The 22297-nt window shown below is 35.2% G+C and overlaps 1 protein-coding gene across 2 annotated transcripts in view; it reads right to left on the bottom strand.

Annotated features, from left to right (window-relative positions):
• The window catches only part of IQCM (IQ motif containing M), a 454074-nt gene that overhangs the window by 68319 nt on the left and 363458 nt on the right, over window positions 1-22297 (bottom strand). For both annotated transcript variants that reach the window (XM_019441304.2, XM_019441303.2), the window contains exon 13: window positions 9044-9205. In XM_019441304.2, coding sequence (XP_019296849.2) covers window positions 9044-9205 — 162 coding nt within the window. The remainder of the gene's footprint in view (window positions 1-9043; window positions 9206-22297) is intronic.

The raw sequence follows: 22297 nt of genomic DNA, 5'->3' as shown, positions 1-22297 counted from the left end.
TTATTCAAAACTTTACCAAGAATTGTTCATTTTGAAATTATATCCCCCAAAAGCAATACTTCTCAAAATATTTGAGCTAACAATTCACAACACCTTTGTCATTCTACATTTGTAGCTGTCATATTTATGGTGTTTCTATATATTGCTGCAAACATATGACTATTTTATATATCCTTCTATAATATAGTCATGCCCAAGTATTTATATATCAAAGCACATTTTCATATACCACCTTTCCTTTTATCCTTTCTCATACATACATATATAATAAGGTAAATTTTAAAATATTTGTTATATAAAACGGGTGCTAAGTCTAATAAAGTTGAGACCCATTACTCTAGGACAAATTCTCTCAAACAAGAATATGCTTTTTCTGGTGTTTGAAATAAGAATAAATGGGCATTGAATGAGACTCTCTCCTGTGAGCTTTAATATGTTTCTTTTGTTATATCAATTTTGACTGGCTAGAGACACTTTTATGTGAATTTCCAAATTCTTTATTGCATTCTGAAGTTGAATTTATCACCTAAAATACTCTTTAACACATAAGAACTTACTCTCATCTCTAATTTTATATATTACTTCTATAATTAAAATATGTACTTATTACCTAAAATATTAATTAACTTATGAGGAGAGATTAGAGTGTGTGTGTGTGTGTGTGCGCGCGCACGTGCACATGCTATGTAGTCATAAACTACATTAACTAAATGTGAGAGTGAACGGGCATAAACTTCCAAGAGGTGACTTTATGACACTTGGCATTGTATACTATGTCACCAATTTATCAGGCTTTATAAAACCACTGTCTTAGTCTCGTGTAAAAGTTGTGCAGAAATACTTTATAAAAGGGGTGTGAGGTGGAATTTCTTTAAACAAACAACTGAAGAGAATGGATCTTTCCAATGTCCTTCCCTTTGCCTATAACACTTTATTATCTACTTAGTAACTGTAATCTGTGCTATAAGAACAACTCATATACCATAATCTTTATAAAATCATCTCTCATACAGCCAGATGTAGTCATTCCCTTCTCTTAGGCTCACAATTATACTTAATTGCTTCTGTTATTTCAATTAGCATGAAAGCTTGATTGTTTTCTTTATGTGCTTATTTATTGAGAATAACATGTCCTCATACTCTTAAGAAAAGTCAAATGTTTCTACAACTATGGCAATAAGTTACTACAACTTATTTTTAAACTTCTTTAATTAATCAATTATAGTTCTTTAGCTATGGTGGCAAGTAATGCCCAGAACAAGTTATAAACCTGTTTTATCAACAAGTGATAGCTCAATTCTGGAAACATACTTCTGAAAACCAACCAGTAAGTGAGAGATACTACTTTGACATCTAACTAATTAGCAAAAGTCCCTCTCTAGTAATACATGGTTGAAGGCCAGTCAATCAGCAACTTGGTCTTTCCTGAGGAACTATACCGTAATCTTTTTTTGTTTTTAAGTTTATTTATTTATTTTGAGAGAGAGAGACAGAGTGCAAGCAGGGGAGGGGCAGAGAGAGGGAGAGAAAATCTTAAGCAGGCTCCACACTGTCATTGAAAAGCCCAACGTGGGGCTCAAACTCACAAACCATGACATCATGACCTGAGCCGAAATCAAGAGTCAGACACTTAACCAACTGAGCCACCAGGCACCCCTACCCTAGATCTTATGTCATTTCACTTCCATTGCTAAAAGCCACTAACCACTAACTTGCATGTTGTGTAACAAATTACCCCTACCTTAGAAGCTTAAAACAACATTTGTCTCACATAGTTTCTGAGAGTTAAGAATCTGGAGTGGATTTTCTAGGTGGGTCCAGCCACAGTCTCTCATGGGGTTACAGTCATCTGAAGGACTGATGGGGTAGAGACTCCACTTCCATGTTGCATTACTCACACAGACCTCAGTTCCTCACTGGTTGTAGGTGGATGGCTTCAGTTCATTAGCACAAAGACCTCTCAACAGGTCTGCCTAAGACTTTTATCACATGGCAGCTAGCTTTCCTCAGAGAAGCTTATCTAAGAGAAGGCAGCAGGAGTCACAAAATCTCTTTATGAACTAGCCTCAGAGGTAACACACCATCACTTTTTTTTTGTATTCTGATACAGTATGTGTATTTCCACAAAAGCATGAATACCAGGAGGCACAGATCATTGGGTCCATCTTCAGAGATAGCTACCACTCTTCCCCCAAACCCTATGTAATATCAATAGTCTGCTTTGCTCAGAAAGACTGTTTAACCAGGATAACTCTCACTTACTTAGATGTACAACAAACTGAGCTTGGAGTTTTTATTTCACATATTGACTGTTGCTGTTAGGCAGGTTCTCCCAAGATTTTTTTTTTTTTGAAGATCCTTGTTTTGTGGCATTTTGTTTGACCCATAGACCAATAGAAGTGCTCACTGGGACTGACTGAGCCAAAACACTCTGATAGTGCTTTGGATCTGCTAGAATGTGAACACTTCTAGGGCAGGGATTAAGCTCAAATTATTTTTCAAACTTTATTGCCAAGAACATAATTGACACTTAGTTCATGCTTGTTAAATAAATGGATGCAGAATTCAAATAATAAGACATTAATCCTACAATTTTCATTTTAAAAAGTTCAGAAGTATTGAGTGGTAGATTACTGTTTACTATGAAACTCACATTTCCTTTAGCTTATAGATCTAATGCCACATCTTAATGTCTTTCGCAAATGCTTCCATCCTGCTTGGTGAAACTGGGTTTTGGGAGAGTGGGAGACATATCTCTGATTTTATCAATGAAGTCCAAGAAAAAATGGAATTCACATAGAACACATTCATTCCATTAAATGAGCAAGACCTCATTCATCATCCTAAAGAATTTGTAATAACTTGACCATAGTTGAAAACCTTTCACCAGATACAATACAGCCTTCATTTTTATCTTTCTGTGGATAATTTCTGTGAATGTACTAAATGTTGAAAGTTTTAACCAACTGAACCATCATCTAAAAATAAAATACCATTGTTCCACCAGCAAGTACCATCATGAAAACATAATCACATAATTTGCCCTTAACAAAGAAAATCAAAGGGACATTAAAGAACATGAAAGTTGAGGCTGCTGATAGTTTATAGTTGGTAAAAAGGGACATCGACAAGTATATATCAAAAAAACTTTACAAGTCCAATTGAATATAAAATATAGTTTTTAGTGATATTATTCTCCTCAAACAAGCAGGTTATCCATAGGCTAAGTAAGACCCTGATATAACCATAGTATGTTTAAACTTATCCAAACTATAATAGACCATTTCCTGTACTTAAGCATATATAAGTGATATAAAATATATGATGCTCCCTTCAAATCAGGATTTGAGTTTTTCATTTTTTAATAATTAATCTTACAGAATACCCCAAAGAACAGGTTAAAAACGCAAAGTAGTTTTAACAAGAGTACAAATGTCTATATCTTAATAAGTTAAGGATAATCAGGACAAGTCAGGATAGCAAGTTTAAGAAGGCAAAATAAATTGCACACATATTAATAGTATAAGAAAATATGGTAAAAAAGGAAAGAATGATGATGGGTAGAAATCCAAATGCTGAGATGTGTGTTTTAAAAGTTTAAAACAAGTGCCTATTTTTATCTTCTTTTATTTTTCCCTATATTCATTTGTTTTGTTTCTTAAATTCCACATATGAGTGAAATATGAGACTCTTAACTATAGAGAACAAACTGAGGGTTGCTAGAGGGCAGATGGGTGGGGGGAATGGCGAAATGGGTGATGGGCATTAAGGAAGGCACTTGGGATGATCACTGGGTGTTATATGTAAGTGAAGAATCACTGGGTTCTAATACTGAACCAATACTACATTATATGTTAACTAACTTCAATTTAAATAAAATCTTGGAAGAAGAAAAAAAAGTTTAAAACAAGTACAGAGATATAAGCAGAATATGTGGTAGCTGGATTATATTCACAATAAATTAGATATATTCGATTATCATATCTTCTGAATTCCATCACTTAAAAGAAATGAGAAAATTTGGAAAATTTTTAGAGAGAAGTACCAAAAGACATTAAGGATTAGAACGAGGGCTTCTGAGGAATAATATTTTTAAAGGCCTATTATAGAAAAAGAAAGATTCTTATTAATCTATGCATAGACTTAATTTTGTGGATTGTGGAAAAGTTACAACTGCAATCAACATGTGTAAGAAAAGAAAGTCTTATGTTTCAGAGTAGAAAGTTCTGAGATAGATCATCATCAAAAATCAGACCTGTCAAGGACAATTATGTAATTGCCAGAGTCTAAAGATGGGATTCTCATTTGGCTAATATACATCAGGTCTTGCCTGAAGGCAGTGGAATAAACCGAACAGCATAAAGAGATATCTTTCACTTTTATAATGGGTAACAAAACAGTGATTAGGCCAGGAAATCAGTTCCAGCATTAATTATATAACTTAAATAACCATATGTTATAGGGGTAAGTAAAATGTACTATATGAAGGGCTGGAAATGATATATGAAGAAGTAGTAGAACTAGAGGTCTCTGCTCATTACTCAGGATCTGAACTAATTAGAAACCTTACATTAATATAATAATATGATTCAGTTAAGAATGCACCATTGGTTTGAAAAAGTAATTTAATCATTCATTTGTATTCTCTAAATGATTGTCTTGAGAGATAATGGCTAACCTACTCCTTTCAAGGTATTCCCATTAGAATTCCAGGGGTTCTTAATATAATCTACAGCTTTCAGGTTGAGAATCCACCAAAGTCACAAAAGCTAATGCAGGTGAGAAATAAGTTCAGTATGTCTGCGACAGGCCAGAAGAGCAGCGGGACTCAAGGGCAGACAACTCATAAGGAAAGATAACAAAAGACACATTAAAAGACCAGCCTTCCAAAAGGCTTGTTAAACTTATTTTCTGTAAATACATATGTTCCTGGAGAAAAAATAAAAGTTTTTAATTCATTGATCTAAAATGATAAATTATCATTCAGAAGAAATACTTTGTGTATTTAAGCAATTTGAAGGTATGACTGACTTATGCTGCATTCCAGTGACATTCAAACCAGTATGATAGGAATTCTGAGATATAAAAACATGGATATAATGATACTTTTAGAGTATGTATGGTCTTAATACTACCTAATTTGTTAGCAACCCATGCCATTTATAGAACATTCAGTAATTCTATTACTACTCCTCAGTTCTTGCTGATGATACTTCCCTAAATTACAGAGTGAAATCAATAAACAGGAGTGCCTACATGGTGGAACACATAATAAATTCCCAGAGCTAACTTCCTTAAAATGTTTCTAGCAGAGCAGATACTGAGTTTCAGAAAGTGCTTCTGTAATACACTAATCTTTCTCAAGGCAAATGCTGAAAACTATTTTGTCTATCAGTTTAATAACAACTGTAATTCAAAAAAATGCGAGACCTTGGTCACTTACAAAAAGGGAAAAGGTAAGCATAAAACTTCAGAAGATAGAGTCTTTAACTTACAAAATAATGCCTCTTGCATGTTTCCTTTATGTTTGTTTTATTTGCAACAAATGTTCACAAATGGGCTATAAACAATGAACACAAATCTTTGGAATGATATGGATTCCACTGTGGGAATGTTCAGGTGGAAAAGGGCAAAGAGAAGATAAATTGCAACAGGGTCTTGATTCATCTTATAAAGCCTGAAGCCCTCAATCTTATTTTTCATAATTTTCCTTCTCTTTTCCTCCTCTTCTTCCCCTGTTATCTATCAGAACAGGGTACTTAAATATGCCATTACATACACTAGCCCAATGAGACTGTGCTAAATCTGTGGCTCTCTATAGATAAGTTCTAAAATGCTGAATCTAAAACTTAAAATCATTTCTCAAAATTATTACCAAAATACAAATTTCACTATCTTGGTTCTTTAAATTTATTTTATAGCTTTATTGAAGTGTAAATGAAACTGCACATGTTTAAAGTATACAATTTGATGAATTCTGACATATGTACATATACATGGAACTATCACCATGATGAAGATAATAAACATTACCATCATTCCTGTCACAACCCATCACATCTCACTTCCACGTCCCAACCCAATCCCAGGTAAACATAGATCTGCTTCTGTCATAAGGTTTAGTGTTCATTATCTATAATTTCATAAAAATTAACTCACACTCTTACCCTCTTTTTTTTTTTGGAGGGGGGGTCTGGTTTCTTTTACTCAGCATAATTCTTTTGAGATTCAGCCATGTTGTTACATGTATCAATACTGTCAATAGTTTGTTCTTTCATATTGCTGAGTAGTATTCTGCATGGATATATCACAATTTGTTTAGCCTTTAACCTGTAGATAGACATTTGAATTTTTTCTACTTTTGAGTCTTTTACCAATACATGGATATTCATGTACAAGTCGTTTACAGATGTATACATTCTTTCGTCTTGGATAAATATCTAGGAGTGGTATGGTTGGGTCATAAAACAGGTTTATGTTTAACTTTTTAAGAAAACATCAAATTATTTTGCAAAGTGTTTTTACCATTTTACATTTGCACTGGCAGAATATTAAAGTTGCTACACATCCTTGCCAACACTGGGTGTGTTCAGTCGTTTTAATTTTAGTCATTCTAGTAAGCATGTAGTGGTATCGCACTGTGTTTCAATTTACATTTCCCTAATGAGTAATAATGATGCATATCTTTTTTGGACTTGTTTGTCATTCATATAAATCCTTTTTTCTTTTTCTTTTGTATTTATCTTGAAAATTTTATTTACAGTAAAATTCACTCTTTTGTTATACAGTTCATTTTGACTAATTTTTAGAGCCCTATGACCATTATCATGATCAAGAGACAGAACAATCCCATCACCCAATGAACTCCCTCATGCTGCCTCTTTGCAATCAAATCCTCCCACCAGCTGTAAGCCCTGGAAATCACAGGACTGATCTCTGTCCTATAGTTTTGCTTTTTCCAAAGTGTCATTTAAATAGAATCTATATATAGCCTATGAATTTGGATTCTTTCACTTAACATGATGCATGTGAAATTCCTGTTGTTGTATCAATAGTTCATTCCCTTTTATAGGTGAAAAATATTTCATTGTGTAGATGTAAAAATTTTCATTTACCACCTCACCAGCTAAAGAACATTTATGTTGTTTCCAACTTTTGGCAATTATGACTAAAGCAACTATATACACTTATACACAGGTTTTTGGTAAACAAATACTTTCATTTTTCTTGGGTAATTACCCAGGACTGAGATGGCTGGGTTATGGATACAGTACTGCAACTTTATAAGAAAGTACCAACAAAATATTCTTAAATTGATTATATCATTTTACATTCCCAACAGCAATAAATGAGTGTTTCAGTTGCTCTACATCCTTGCCAGACTTGGCACTGCCATATTTTCAATTTTATTTTAGTCTAATAGGTGAGTATTCTTGTGGCTTCAATTTGTATTGCCCTAGTTACTAATGATGCTGACCATTTTATATAAAACTTCAACGTTTTTTATTTATTTTTGGGACAGAGAGAGACAGAGCATGAACGGGGGAGGGGCAGAGAGAGAGGGAGACACAGAATCGGAAACAGGCTCCAGGCTCCGAGCCATCAGCCCAGAGCCTGACGCGGGGCTCGAACTCACGGACCGCGAGATCGTGACCTGGCTGAAGTCGGACGCTTAACCGACTGCGCCACCCAGGCGCCCCTAAAACTTAAAGAGAAATCATTTCATGTGCTTATTTGCCATCTATGTATCTCATTAGTCTATTTGGTTTTTACCAAAATACAAAGGTAATTAAGAGAAGGATAGTCTTTTCAACAAATAGTGCTAGCATATTTGGATATCACCATGTTAAATTTAAGAAAAAAAAAAGAACTTCAATCTATGCCTTGAGCCAAGTAAAAAAAAAAAAACAAAAACAAAAACAAAAAAACCCTCAAAACAGATTATACACTGAAATATAAAACCCAAAGGTATAAAATTTTCTGGAGGAAACCCTTGAGACCAGAAGTCTGGCCAGTTTTCTTGGCTATCACAACAAAAACATAAAGAATACAGTAGTAAACTGAATTTCATCAAAATTAAAAACTTCTCTTCAAAACATATTATTGAAAGAAAATACAAGACACAGACTAGGAGAAAATATTTTCAAAGAATATATCTTAAAGGATTTATATTCAGAATATCTAAAGGACTTTCAACACTCAATAATAAAAGATATATATAAAAAAATGGTCGGGGCGCCTGGGTGGCTTGGTCGGTTAAGCGTCCGACTTCGGCTCAGGTCATGATCTCACAGTTTGTGAGTTTGAGCCCCGCGTCGGGCTCTGTGCTGACAGCTCAGAGCCTGGAGCCCATTTCAGATTCTGTGTCTCCCTCTCTCTCTGCCCCTCCCCTGTTCATGCTCTGTCTCTCTCTGTCTCAAAAATAAATAAACGTTAAAAAAAAATTTTTTAAAAAAAAAGGTCAAAAAATTTAAGATGGACAGTTGGCCGATGATGATATCCAATGCCAAATACATGAAAACATACTAAATATCATTATCTCCTGGAAAAGTGAAAACCACATCAGAATACCAATACTTCTCTATTAGGATGGCTAAAATTAGAACAACTAATTATACCAAATACTGATGTGGAGCAATTGCAGCTCTGAAGTCTGCAGGGGGCGGGGGGCTCGGGATAAGAAATGATAGAACTGCTTTGGAAAACAGTTTGGTTAAGAGAAATGCTAGGATAAGTCTATCCACGATCCTGTGCATGAATGAATGTTCATAGTAACTATCCGTAGAGTATCACATTTTCGAAAGCAACACGAATGTCCATCATCAGGTGAATGAATAATCACAGTGTGTTTCTGCTATTCTAGAGGAAACACCAAAGTGTAATACAGACACTTTTTAAACTGCAGGAATAATACTTAAGAACTAAAATGAATACTCCCCAGGGCCTAGATATTACACTACATCATCTAAGTGACAAATAAGAGTTAGATAAAGGGTCATTTCTTCTATAATATAAAAAAAAATAATAAGATTCAGCATCTTACCTATATATTTATATCCTTCTTCCCCATTTACTACGGGTCTCAGCCAAGTTGACCTAAGTCGTATATTTTTACACACATGGGCACCTTGAGGAGGATAGAGTGTAAATAACATTTCAATCGCATTGTACTTCTTGAGGAGTTGAGAATATCTGTCATGGTCTTCTGTAAAAAAAAAAAAAGAATATATATTTTTTAAATTTTAGACATTTTGCAAAAATGTCTAGTATTTTTAAGGGACGCACATTAGAAACTATTTAATAATTTGAATGTTAATGGTTATGTTGACAACTTGGGTTTTCTTTAGTAAGAAGTACTTCACCAATAATCTTACTGTGCAGATAATTCCTAGCAAAAATTAAGGAGTAATGGGTTTACTAATATCATCTTTAAACACTATCAGTTTAAAGTAGTATTGTTAACAGGTATGGAAAAAAGTAAAGTAACCAATGAATAGCATTTATATTATACATAATATAACTATATGTATATTTGTAATTGCTATTAAACAATGGAAATCAGATTAATCTGACAAAAATGTTGACTAAACGTAGAGTTCCCTAAAGTGGAATGACTAAATTAATATTCCTAGGCTATGGTCTTTAAGAAAATACAATGATGTGTGTACAAATATTTATTTTATTTTTTTAATGTTTACTTATTTTTGAGAGCGAGAGCAAGCAGGAGAGGGGCAGAGAGAGAAGGAGACACAGAATCCGAAGCAGGCTCCAGGCTCTGAACTGTCAGCACAGAGTCTCATGCAGGACTCAAATCCACGAACAGTGAGATCATGACCTGAGCTGAAGTTGGACACTTAACCAAATGAGCCACCAAGGCACCCCATACAAATATTTACATGCCACTTACTATATGGAAGGAATTGTTCCAAGTTCTTTTAAAAACTAATACATTTAATTTTCGTAAAACATCTATAAGGCATATCTTATTATTTCCATTTTACATGAGGAATTTGAAATGCAGAGAAATTAAGTAACTTGCCTAAATCTTGCATTCTGTAAATGATGCAAATAGGCTTTGGGTTATCTAAGGAAGCTCTCATTTGCAAACATATAATTCTCAACCAAACATAACCTGCATTAACTAGCAGATGAGAAAACTAGAATTCAAAAATAATTGGAACTGTAGAGTGAAAAATCTTTGGTTATGGACCCTGGGCCTCTGGGTGGTAACTTCAGTTTTTGGCTGATAAACTAGTGCCTAAAATTCAATAAGACAATCTCTTGAGCAATGAATTCAAAGTAACTCTACCTAGAAACATCTCAAACAAAAGAGAAATACTGATGTAAACCTTCACTTATAACCCTGTTACATTTTCTTTCTTTCCTTCCTAATTTCCTCCCTTTCTTCTTATATTCCTTTATTTTGTTAAATAGCATATTTTGTGGTAGAGTAAGTATAAGACAATATGACATAATGCTTGAATGATTAAGAAAGTAGACTTGTTGGTGGGTAGTGTGCCAGGTATCAATCTATTACCTCACTCCTAATCCAACTTTCACAGTCCTGCTTCTGAGACTAGAACACTTCACCATAAGGCACAATTTTAAGCATCTTACATAGAGAGCAAAGAGGGGAACTAGATGAAGGGGCTCTTCCTGGTTCTGGGTTCTTCTGTCTGCAAGCCCAGTGGCCACCAGTGTAGGGCACTTTCTGGGTTGTGTCTCCTGGAACACCCCACACACGTACACTGGGAACTTCCTACCAAATTCCATGGTGCAGCACCTTCCCATAAATGGGTTCCCAGTGAGTTCCACAGTGTGACACCTCCCTAGGGACAGTTCCCCAAGAACCCCAGAAAATGCCTTCCCTGTGAGTTCCCCTAGCCTCCTACCTCAGTGAACTTCTTTGCCATTCACTGGGCCAAAGCTATGCTCTCTCCAAGAAGATGTGGCTTCTGGGAGGTGGGGGCACAGTGGAGGAAGAAGCTCATAAAATTTGTTCTCTCCAAAGGTGCTCTGCTTCAGACCTGGAGTACCAGCCACTCCCTGTATCTGCTCTCCTCAATTCTTTGCAGTTCCTTTCACGCATTAGTAGCACATCATAATTAATGATTCTTTACATTAAACTGTTCCTGCTCAAATTACTGTGTACTTTCTATTTCCTAACTGGACCCTGGCTGATACAGACAGACCTGGGCCCTAATTTTCAAATCATCATTAAGAGCTGTGAAATATTAGACAAATCAGTTTATCTTTAGGTGATAATATTGACCTTACAAAATTATTGTTAGGATAATCCTAACATTTAAGTGATATAAGATATATAAAACATTCATATGTCACCATGTCATATGTACTAGATGAATGTGTTACCAATTTTCATCTACTATTATTTCAATAATAGAAATGATGAAAGAGTCAGAAAATAATAATAATATGTTATCTCATCTTTCAATTATACACATCTTAGGGACTTTTCTGCCTCCTTTTAAAAGGGAAAGTTTAAAATTGTTCCCTTGCAACTAACAAACAAACAAAACAAAGAAATGAAAACCCAGACATCCTCACATATGTGAACAGATTACATGTAGACTTAGAAATCTATACATGATATATATATATATATATATATATATATATATATATATATATATATATATATCTCTGTCAACACCTGCCAACATCATCTGTCAACAGAAGAAAGGAGGCTTGAACTATTATAAAACCAGCGCTAAAGAGTGAACCTGTTGTACTTTTTGGCTCATACTTCTTCAAGAAGTTGGGGAGGTGGTGCCTGGGTGGCTTAGTTGGTTAAGTGTCTGACTTCAGCTTCAGGTCATGATCTCACCGTTCGTGAGTTTGAGCCCCTCATTGGGCTCTGTGCTGACAGCTTAGAGCCTGGAGCCTGCTTTGGATTCTGTGTCTCCCTCGTTCTCTTCCTCTCCCCCACTCATGCTCTGTCTCTCTGTCTCTCAAAAATAAACATAAAAATTTTTTAAAGGAAGAAGTTGAATGGGGGGCTTTTCATGCTGGAGGAGGCTTCCAAAGTTGTAAGGGAGTCTAAGGATGCAGCATTACATCATGATGAGAAGTCACATAGCTAAATAAAACATAAGACTGAAATTTTCCATGATACACAAAATAAAGAAACAAAATAGATCAGAATTTCTCTCTTTGAAACCATAAAGAAAATGAAAGCAGGAAAGACTAGCAATAATAGCAGTTATTTAGTGTAAAAAGATAGAACCGTACTTAAGGTTTCTCCCCTCCCTAACACTTATATCTTTCTAACTCCTTTAGCCTGAAAAGGGTGTTTAGTAATATAGCTTGATAGGATTATGCTTATTGGTTTTAATAAGCACTATATTTTCCATAAAAACAAATGTTTCCATCAAACAAAATAAAATGCCTACACTAAAATCTCTGTAGTGGTAAATGTAGAGCTACAACTTTTTCTTACTGGCTTAGCTCAGAGTCCTGCTAATGTCACCATTTACCATCAGGTAACACAAATGATATGATTTCTGAATGACTGTACCTTCCTTCATAATATCAAAGTTGATTACAGATAAACATTTTTAGTTTTAGAAAACATATAATTTATAAAACATGTTACCTTTTTATTACATATGTCAACACAAGATAAAATCAGGGATTTAACTTTTGTTGCTGATATTGAAAATTTTTGTTATTTATTGGAGCACCTTCCTTTGAATGCACTGCTAAGCCAATATTGCCATATTGGATTCAGATATAGTAGTACTGTTCTCAGAATCCAGAATAAGAGTTCTTCCTTCCTCCTTCCTCCCCACGCCACATGTATAGTAAAAATCTGAAGACCTTCAATATATGTGTCATAGTCTGGTTCTGTGGCAAAAGCCCACACAAAATTTCCAGAACTCTCTATTGCTCCCAGGTCACCAAGTAGTTAGTCATCTTCATTAGAGGGAGCAGTGGTTGCCAGCAGAGGCTCTGGAGCAGCACTTCTTGAGTGTGAATCTGGATCTGCCATTTATGAGCTATGTGACCGGAAGCTAGTTAGTTAACCTCTCTCCAGATCAGTTATCATTGGTAAAGCTGTCCACATGATAATGTTGTTATGAGGAATACATGGGTTAATGTACATAAAGTCTTTAGGAGAACATCTAGTCCTTAGAAGAACACCTCATCTATAGCCAGTATTATTTAAGCATTAGATACTACTATTAATATGATCTGCTTCATTTAACAGATACTGATACAGCCTCTGTCCCATTTAGGTAATGATGGTAGTTTCCTGTCTCTTCCTCCATCTTACTTGTTTGTGGGTAGGTGGAAAAGACGTCAGTTGTCTTGAAGCAATTGCCCTTTCTACACTTTCACTCCTACACTGTTTTGGATGCTCTGATGGTTGGTGGTTCCTATTGGCTATGGACTGGAAGTTTTTGTTACTTGGTCACTTGTGGGCTACTAATTGGTGTTATGGAGGTCTTCCTTCTTATAATTATTAGTAATAACAATATTTTGATGGATCTAAGACATTACAGATGTTGAGGGCCCCATCAATTTATATACCACTAAGAAATGCAAAGGACTAGAAATTTAACTATGGCATAGCATTGATTATAAGACATAGTTTAATTTCAGTAACATTAAAATATGAAAGTATACATCTTAGAGTTAACAAAATGTGGCAAAAACAAGATACTTGTACAGTTGACTAATTGAGAACTCCACTTAACTAACGAAGAGGCAACTCAAAGTCTATGCACCAAAACCAGTCTTGTGTCAGGGTTACCTATCTCAGTAAATAGCATCTATCTAATGGTAGAGTCTAGAAAAAGCTATCACCTACATCAACAAAAACTCCTTAGTTTCCTAAATAGCCTTCTTGGCCCTTCCAATCTTATCTCTAAACAGCAGCCACAATAACATTTTAAAAATGTATTTTTTATCCATTTTCTATTCATTGGTTTCTTGATGCTCTTAAAAGAATGTTGGCCCTTTACTAAGTCCCAAAAGATGCTGAACATTCTGGCCCCTCCACCTCCTCCATCTCTAACAACCTTGGATCTCTTTCAGTTTCATAAATACACCTTATTTCCTCCTGTTAAAGGACCTTTGCACAAGATGTTGTGTCTGCCTGGCATGTCCCCTCTCCTTCCCTCCATTACCCCAGTAACTTCTACACAACCTCATGTCTCTCCCCAGAGACTCCTCTGACTCTCACCAAACTAGATCAAGCCTCTGCATTTTAAGATCCCAGAGTTATGGTTTTTGGAACTTTTCCTCTGTTATACTTACTGAAGTTTGTAATTCTATTATTTTATATTATTATTATTTGATTAAAATCTGTGTCCAGATTATTAGCTCCAGGCAGGCAAGGTCCATGACTGCTTGCTAACCTACTTACACTGTATCACCCATCACCTAGGAGTACCTGATACTTACAAAGGATCAATAAAAGGCCTCTTAATTAAATGAATAAAACAATAACTGGTTGTGTTTTTTGGGTGCTAAGCAGGTTATATATACTAGCTAACTGAATCCTAAAGGCACATATATTAACTTGCTGACAGCCCTGTGAATTTCATCTTATCATACTCATACCAAATATTTTTTTTTTTGTAAATGTTTGTTTTTTGGAGAGAGAGAAAATGCACACATACAAGTGGGGAGGGGCAGAGAGAGAGGGACAGAGGATCCAAGATGGGCTCCGTGCTGACAGCATGGAACCCAATGTGGGGCTCCAACTCACAAACCACAAGATCATGACCTGAGTTGAAGTCCGATGCACAACTGCCTGAGCCACCCAGGTGCCCCTCAAATCTTAAGACACTGAGACAGAGAGAGGTTGCAGAGCATTCTCAGGGCTTCACAGCTAGTAAATAGTGAAGCCAGCATCTACTCTTAATTCTGTCTCACCTCAAAGCTTGTCCTCTTAACGAGGATGTCAAACTGTTTTAAACACAGGGGACTGGGTATCAGGGGCTGTCAGTGGCCTCTAGAGTTGCTAGTCACCTGGTGGCCTCTCCCCTTGAAGTTTTCTTCCCATCTTTCTAACTGTTCAGCTGTCCCAACATAGTCAGCTAGTCCACACCATGGTTTCTCTCACAGAGGCAGCTCACAGCTCTTTCCAGCAGTTTTCTGACACTCATCTTCTCACAAGAATTTATTTTGTAGAGAATACTGATGATCTCTCAGATCGACACCATTATTAATCAACTGATTAAAACCCTCTTTGTTTGCTAACAATGTAAACTAGCATAAAATCCCAGTGTGACCCCCTTAGCTTCCTCCAGGTTTCCCCTGCCTCTCAGATAAGTGATGTTTGTTATCTTCAATATTTGTAGTAGATGGTGAATTTTCAGAGAACCCCAAAATGCACCTTCCCTTCCTCTCCCAAACAGGGCACTGCATTATTGACAGTTCATTGCTTCCCTCTTGCAGAGCCTGAATCTGAATATTTAAGGCAGGCTCCCAAACTTGAACACAGTGATTAAAAAAAATATATATTATCAATGGGATCTTACTAATTGAGTTTATCTGTATTTGGCAAATATTCTGGTTTCATGGTTATTTTAACATTATTTCATGGCTTTAAACCCATTATGTGTTCATGATAGGAAATTCTGGAAATACAAAAGAGCATAAGGAATAATTATTACTTTCAGTAATTGGCTAATCTAATCCCATATGCATAATTTTTATTCTCCCACAACGCTGAAGAAACCACAATAGAGCACAGGTAGTAAATAGAACACTTGGTGGCAAATCACTCCTGGATGAAATAAATATTAAAATATTTCTATTAAAAATAATAAATTGAGCAGATGCTTTAAAAATAAAATATTAAAAATTTTAAATTGGGTAATACACTGAAAGTTGGCAGCTTTACATTAGCAATCAGAATGATAAAAACAAAGACCATTTATCATCACACTTGTCCCTTTCTAAAATTATTATTAAAGGATATTTTAACACTAAACATGCAAGAGCAACATAATCTTAGATGAAAGAACATTATTTACATTGAATGATGGGAACCTTGAGTTTCTAAAATTTTTGAAAGTGTCAGTTTCTTCCTAATGGGCCTGTCCTCAACACAAATCCCAGCATAGACTCAATACTTAAAAAGGGCATGTATGTAAATTATTAAGTTCAAGACCAATTCTAAGTGTATCAGGGAGAGTTAGCAGGCTAAAAAAGCTTGACTAGTGACCCTGGGTCATTAAACCAGAATGGCAGACCTTGTTACTGATGTCAATTATTAACAAGTATTTTCAAGTATGGGTAGAAATAGCCTATTCTTTACCTTTGCCCAGTAACTGTACTACTATGTAGCCCAATTTATTGCCGAGGTAAAAATATTCTTTAAAGCCTTCATAAGCACACGAAGTTCACAAGCTAAAAGCAATGGTGACAGTCGAGGTTTTCTTCCATTGTGAACATTATGCATTCATTAAAACGTTGATTTATCTCTCATGTGCCACTGACCAGTCATAGTGGGTTTTGGTATGGGGTTAATGAACGTGAGCTTGGACTGGTGGTCGAATGGACTATAACCCACTGTAAATGACCACTTTCTAAATGTTGTACTTTTACTATCTTGCCACTGCCACAACACGTATGTGGCAACCATCTTCTTTGATTTGAAATAAGCGAATGTCATACTTTTTCATCATGCCATTTTATCTAAGCTTTTTCTATTTATTAGTAAATTTATTTTTTTATTAATTTTTTTGTTAATGTTTATTTATTTTTGAGAAAGAGAGAGTATGAACAGGGGAGGGTTAGAGAGGGAGACACAGAATCTGAAGCAGGCTCCAGGCTCTGAGCTGTCAGCACAGAGCCTGACGCAGGGCTCAAACTCACGAACCAGGAGATCATGACCTGAGCTGAAGTCAGCCACTTAGCCGACTGAGTCACACAGGCGCCCCTATTTATTAGTAAATTTTAAAGAAGGCTACCAATTTATCAGTGTAAAAATTATCTATGTCTTGAACAAAGGAGATGAATGTAAAGCCTCCCTATTCTGAAAGTAATGAAACTTTCTTATATTTAATTTCTTTTAAGAAATAGAAGATCTTAACTATCATTAGTGGAAGAGCAAGATGTTAAGGTTTGAAACCAAAGGGCAAAATGGTTGAAAGCAGTTAAACAATCTGCCACTGGATGATATGACCTGCAAAAATAAATACAAGGACTATTGATCTTTCATATTATAGTTAAATACTGTTATTACTTACTTTAAAGAAGAGCAAAAATGTCACTAGCACTTGACTGAGAATAAAGAATATAAAATAAGGACGTACACCAATTAAAAATGTGTTAAAGATAGCAAATATTAATTTAAAAATTATTAAAATGTAGCAAATATTACTACTTTTAAATCTCCTCAGTTCACGGAAACAGGCACATATTGTGAATTTTTCAGAATGTTCTTTACTACATAATTCAAAGGTTAAATATTAGAAAACTGTGTCTTTGACATATATCTTTATAAATCCAATAAAAATTATGCTATTAAATATAAAACTATAAAATTGCAGCCATTGGATTATTCAATAATAAAAGTACAGTTATTTCAAAAGGTTCACTTCTAATCAGAACAGAGAGTTCATAAAGAAATATGCTAACATTTTAATTTTATTCCCATTTTATTTTTACTCTTTACACTTAAAAGCAAATGCATTTTCAAGTATTTTATAAAGAAAGCTAAAAGACATTTCCCCTTTTCTGTCTTCATGAAACTTAGAGAAAAATACAGATCGTACTACTACACATAAATTATATAGCTACATAAAACAGTAAAATAACTGGTTAATAATTCCAATAGAATTATAAAGATTCCTTATGATGGGCTTTTTCTAAAAGCCTATGTAAAAACAAATGGTCTGTTAAAACCTAAATTAAATTGCTAAAGAAATGCTCAATGATAAATTTATGTTAAAAATCTTTTTTAAAAAAACATTTTTAAAAAATGCTTTAAAAAGATTTTTTCAAAATCTTTGGAAAAGAAGCATCTTTGTTATTAAACAACAAAGAGTAAGATAACTTTACATCTAAAAACCTGAAAACCATGAAAAACCCAACAACATATTTAAATAATAATACCTAAGGAGGAACAAAGATTCAAGCTGTAATATGATAGATCGAATAAAATGTAAATTATTTTTATAGATGTTGAAAAGGTATTTAATAAAACTAAAAAAAATCTCTTCATAAAGATATCTAGTAAACTTGGAAGAGAACACTTAACTTAAAATAACCATCAATAGTATATAATATTAAAATCAGTGAAGAAATAACAATGTCCATCCTTATCATTATTATCTAAGGTCTCAAAAGGTCTAGTCAATGCAAAAGCCAAGAAAAATATATCATAAAGTCACATCCTATATGACAGATGCATAATTATGAAAAATATCACAATATCATTATTTTCAGGGAAACAATTACATACTAATAAAAGTCAACAAGATCAGCTGAAAACTATTATGATTTTAGATAGTACAATATGGCTACAGGTCATAAAATAAGCATATGATAATTAACAGTCATAAGAAAAACTTGCTAAAATATATAACAGAAAAAGAATATGATTCAAAGAGTTTTTAAAAATCACAATCAAAACAATTACAAAAAAGCGCCTATGTGTGTGTGTGTTTGTGTGTGGTTGTCTGTGTACTAGAAGTAATGCAAACATTGTCTCATAAATGATTGGGGTATTCTGGTTAATATAAAGTATTCCATTTTAAAAATATGTCCTTCAAGGGCGGCTGGGTGGCTCAGTTAAGTGTCTGACTCTCGATTTTGGCTCAGGTCATGATCTCATGGTTTCATCAGTTCGGGCCCCACCTGGGCTCTGTGCTGACAGCACGGAGCCTACTTGAGATTCTCCCTCCATCTCTGCCCATCCCCTGCTTGCACTTTCTCCATCTCTCTCAAAATAAATAAACAAACTTTTAAAAAATGCCCTTCATTTTTCTCTTAAGGTCTGAGTCTCAGGATGGCCAGATTAAATCCATTAACATGACTCTACTCTGACTAAAGACAAATTCTCCTCTCACCTTACTTTGAATGCCTTTACTTTGAGAGAACACAATACCACAAAACGTTCTTAAAACTTAAGAGCACAGTGGCATACATACAATGAGCTCACCATACATAATTCAAAAGATACGTCTTTTCACTTTCTTTGGAAGAATATTTTCATAAAGAAATTTACCTCCTAGATTGGAAGCATAAAAACTCCAAATAAATATAGTTACCTTAAATTGTTAAATCAAATATGAACTCCCCAATCCTCTTGTTTTTCTTGCCACATACTGTCATCTTTTTTGTCATTTCCCCATATATATACATATTCTTAAGGGTCAGGTGAAATCCAACAAATATTCAGGCTATTCATTAGTAATATCAGTTTTGAAAAGTATTTGGGGAGGGACGCCTGGGTGGCTCAGTCGGTTAAGCGTCCGACTTTAGCTCAGGTCATGATCTCCCAATCCTTGAGTTCAAGCCTGTGATGACAGCTCAAAGCCTGGAGCCTGCTTCGGATTCTGTCACCCTTTCCCTCTGCCCCTCCCCCACTCATGCTCTGTCTCTCTCACTCTCAAAAATGAATAAATGCTTCAAAAAAAATTTTTTTGAGTATACTGGGAAGAAAGGTGGAGTTATTTCACAATTCAGTGTTTTAAGTATTATTGCCCCCTACTATCTCAATCTCTTACTGAAAATTATAATATCTGGCAATTGAATATAACAAACTTGGGGCACCTGGGTGGCTCAGTTCACTGAGTGTCAGTCTTGGCTCAGGGCATGATCTCATGGCTCGGCTCCTGAGTTTGAGCCCTGTTGTCGGGCTCTGTGCAGACAGCTGCAGAGCCTGGAGCTTTGGATTCTGTGTCTCCTTCTCTCTCTCTCTGCCCCTTCCCTCCACTTGCACTCTCTATCTCTCTCAAAAAATAAACATTAAATTAAAAAATAATAACAATACAACAAACTTAGCTCTATACCTTTACTCAACAGTTATGTCAGTCTGCCATGCAAAAATTATTATCAAAAAAATCCAAAGATTTACTTTACCTCTCATGTGCTTAGGACTCTCTCCAGATACAGGAAGCCAAAATAATACCATTCTGTTTCATGAAACATGAACTCTAAATATGAACTCTAAATAACTAAGAATCTTTCCTGATGGATTTTCCAAATGAATACTACATAAATGAGGTTTTAAATATTATTTTATGTACTAAATTTTTAAACAGTGAGTGCTTTTAGAACTGAGCAATTTATTTAGCTTTTTGGAGTTCATTTGCCGGGTTAATTTAGATTTCTTAATACCAGTAAAGAATTCTATGACTTGAGGTCTGTTTATTAATTATCAAAAATCTTAAATGAATCTAAATTCCTTCTGAAACAAGATTGAGTACAAGTTAATTAGCAAGTGGAAGAATTAACTTATTTAACAAATGTCCAGTTTCCTGGCTCAAAATATTTACAGGTATACTTACGGGTAATAATATCCCTGGTTAAAGGTAGTAGAGTGAAAGAAATTTTTTTTCTCTTCTTCCATCCCATGATAACCGCCCCCCCAAAACATTTTTAACACACCAAAAATATAAATATATAAACATATTTAGTAAAAAATTAAAGTTCCCACAACCTCTAATAAATCGGAAAAGTATTTGACAGAAACAATGAAACTCAGACCTAAATGAGAGAGAATATCTACAGCTGACACAAACTTCTTCAAATCCTGGACAAGAGACAGATGTGTCTGAAGGGAAGAATCATGGTCCTGAAGGACCCCTCCAGGGACCTTTTGAGGAAATGACAAGACCTATCTGTGTAGATGGAACATAGGAGAAGCAGGAAAAGTAACTGAGATACCCAGTCCCAGTCCACACCTCAGAATGACTTCGAGATGGAGCCAAAGGAATCAAGGTTAATGTCTGTCTCACATGCATATTCACCTCATCCCAATGTCACTTAAGTCTCTACCATTGATAGCATCAAGTCAAAATCCAAAAATCTCATCAGTTCAAAAGTCCCCAAACTCATCATCAAAATCATCTAGGGGCACCTGGGTGGCTCAGTAGGTTGAGCGACCGACTTTGGCTCAGGTCATGATCTCACAGTTTGTGAGTTCGAGCCCCACATCGGGCTCTGTGCTGACAGCTCAGAGCCTGGAGCCTGCTTCTGATTCTGTGTCTCCCTCTCTCTGCCATCTCCCCCGCTCATGCTCTGCGTCTCTCTGTCTCAGAAATAAACGTTAAAAAAATTTTTTTTAAAAATCATCTAAATTTGGTATGGGTGATGCTCTGGGTATAATCCATCCTGGGGCACAATTCCTCTCTATGTATGGACCTCTGAAACTTAAGAACACATTGTCTGCTCCCAAACTACAATGCTGAAACAAGCATACGATAACAGCTAAGATATTTCCATTCAAAAGAGAGAAAATGGGGTGGGGGGGGGGGAAGTGTTTTTGAAATCCAGCTGGATAAACTCCATTAGATTTCAAGGGTTGGAAATAATCATCTGTACTTTTCATCTCTGCCCTCTGAATCATTTTTCCTTTTTCATGAAGGGTAGCATGGAATCATAACAGAGTAGTTTTATCAGTCTGTTTCCTGCCTCTATACTTCTGGGTGTCCAGGAGCTTTCTTTCATTTCATAATGTTTTTGTCCTTTTTGGTCAAAACTGACCAGGTTCTGCTGGTATTAAATTCTCAAGAACCTTGTGGTTTTTCCATGTATGTTACATAGATTCATTCCGTTAGACAAAAGGCTTCTCCACACATCCTTCCTAAAATATCTTACCCCCATTTGTGACTTCTGCATAGATAACTGAGAGTTTCTATTAATCACATATTTTTCTCTCTTCAAAGAACCTTTGTGTAACTAAATTGTCTTTTTTTTTTTATCTTTCTGACGTATTAGCAAAATGTTGTCTAGCCATACTCTCAGCTTTTCCTACAGAGCATGTTTTTTTCTGATAGTGAAGTCTTAGTTTTAGCATCTTTCACAATTTGAATGAGTTGAAAATTTCCCAAATCATCTATTACGGGTTCCAGTTTTTTCTCAATTTATCCTCTTGCATTTTACTATAAGCTGCAAAAAGTAACCAGGCTGCACTTTCAACTCTGCTTAGAAATCTCCTAGTTGAATGTCCAAGGTCATAGCTTCCAAACTCTAGTCTGTACATAACTATAGGACATTATTACACGGAGCTTTCTGCCACTATATAATAAAGATCTCCTTTCCCCTAATTTCTAATCAGGTGTTCCTCATTTCCTTTTGAGCCCCCAGT

The sequence above is a fragment of the Panthera pardus genome, unplaced genomic scaffold, assembly GCF_024362965.1.
Source record: "Panthera pardus isolate Hobbes unplaced genomic scaffold, ASM2436296v1 HiC_scaffold_13, whole genome shotgun sequence".
Lineage (NCBI taxonomy): Eukaryota > Metazoa > Chordata > Mammalia > Carnivora > Felidae > Panthera > Panthera pardus.
This window is presented reverse-complemented; position numbering and strand designations above follow the sequence as displayed.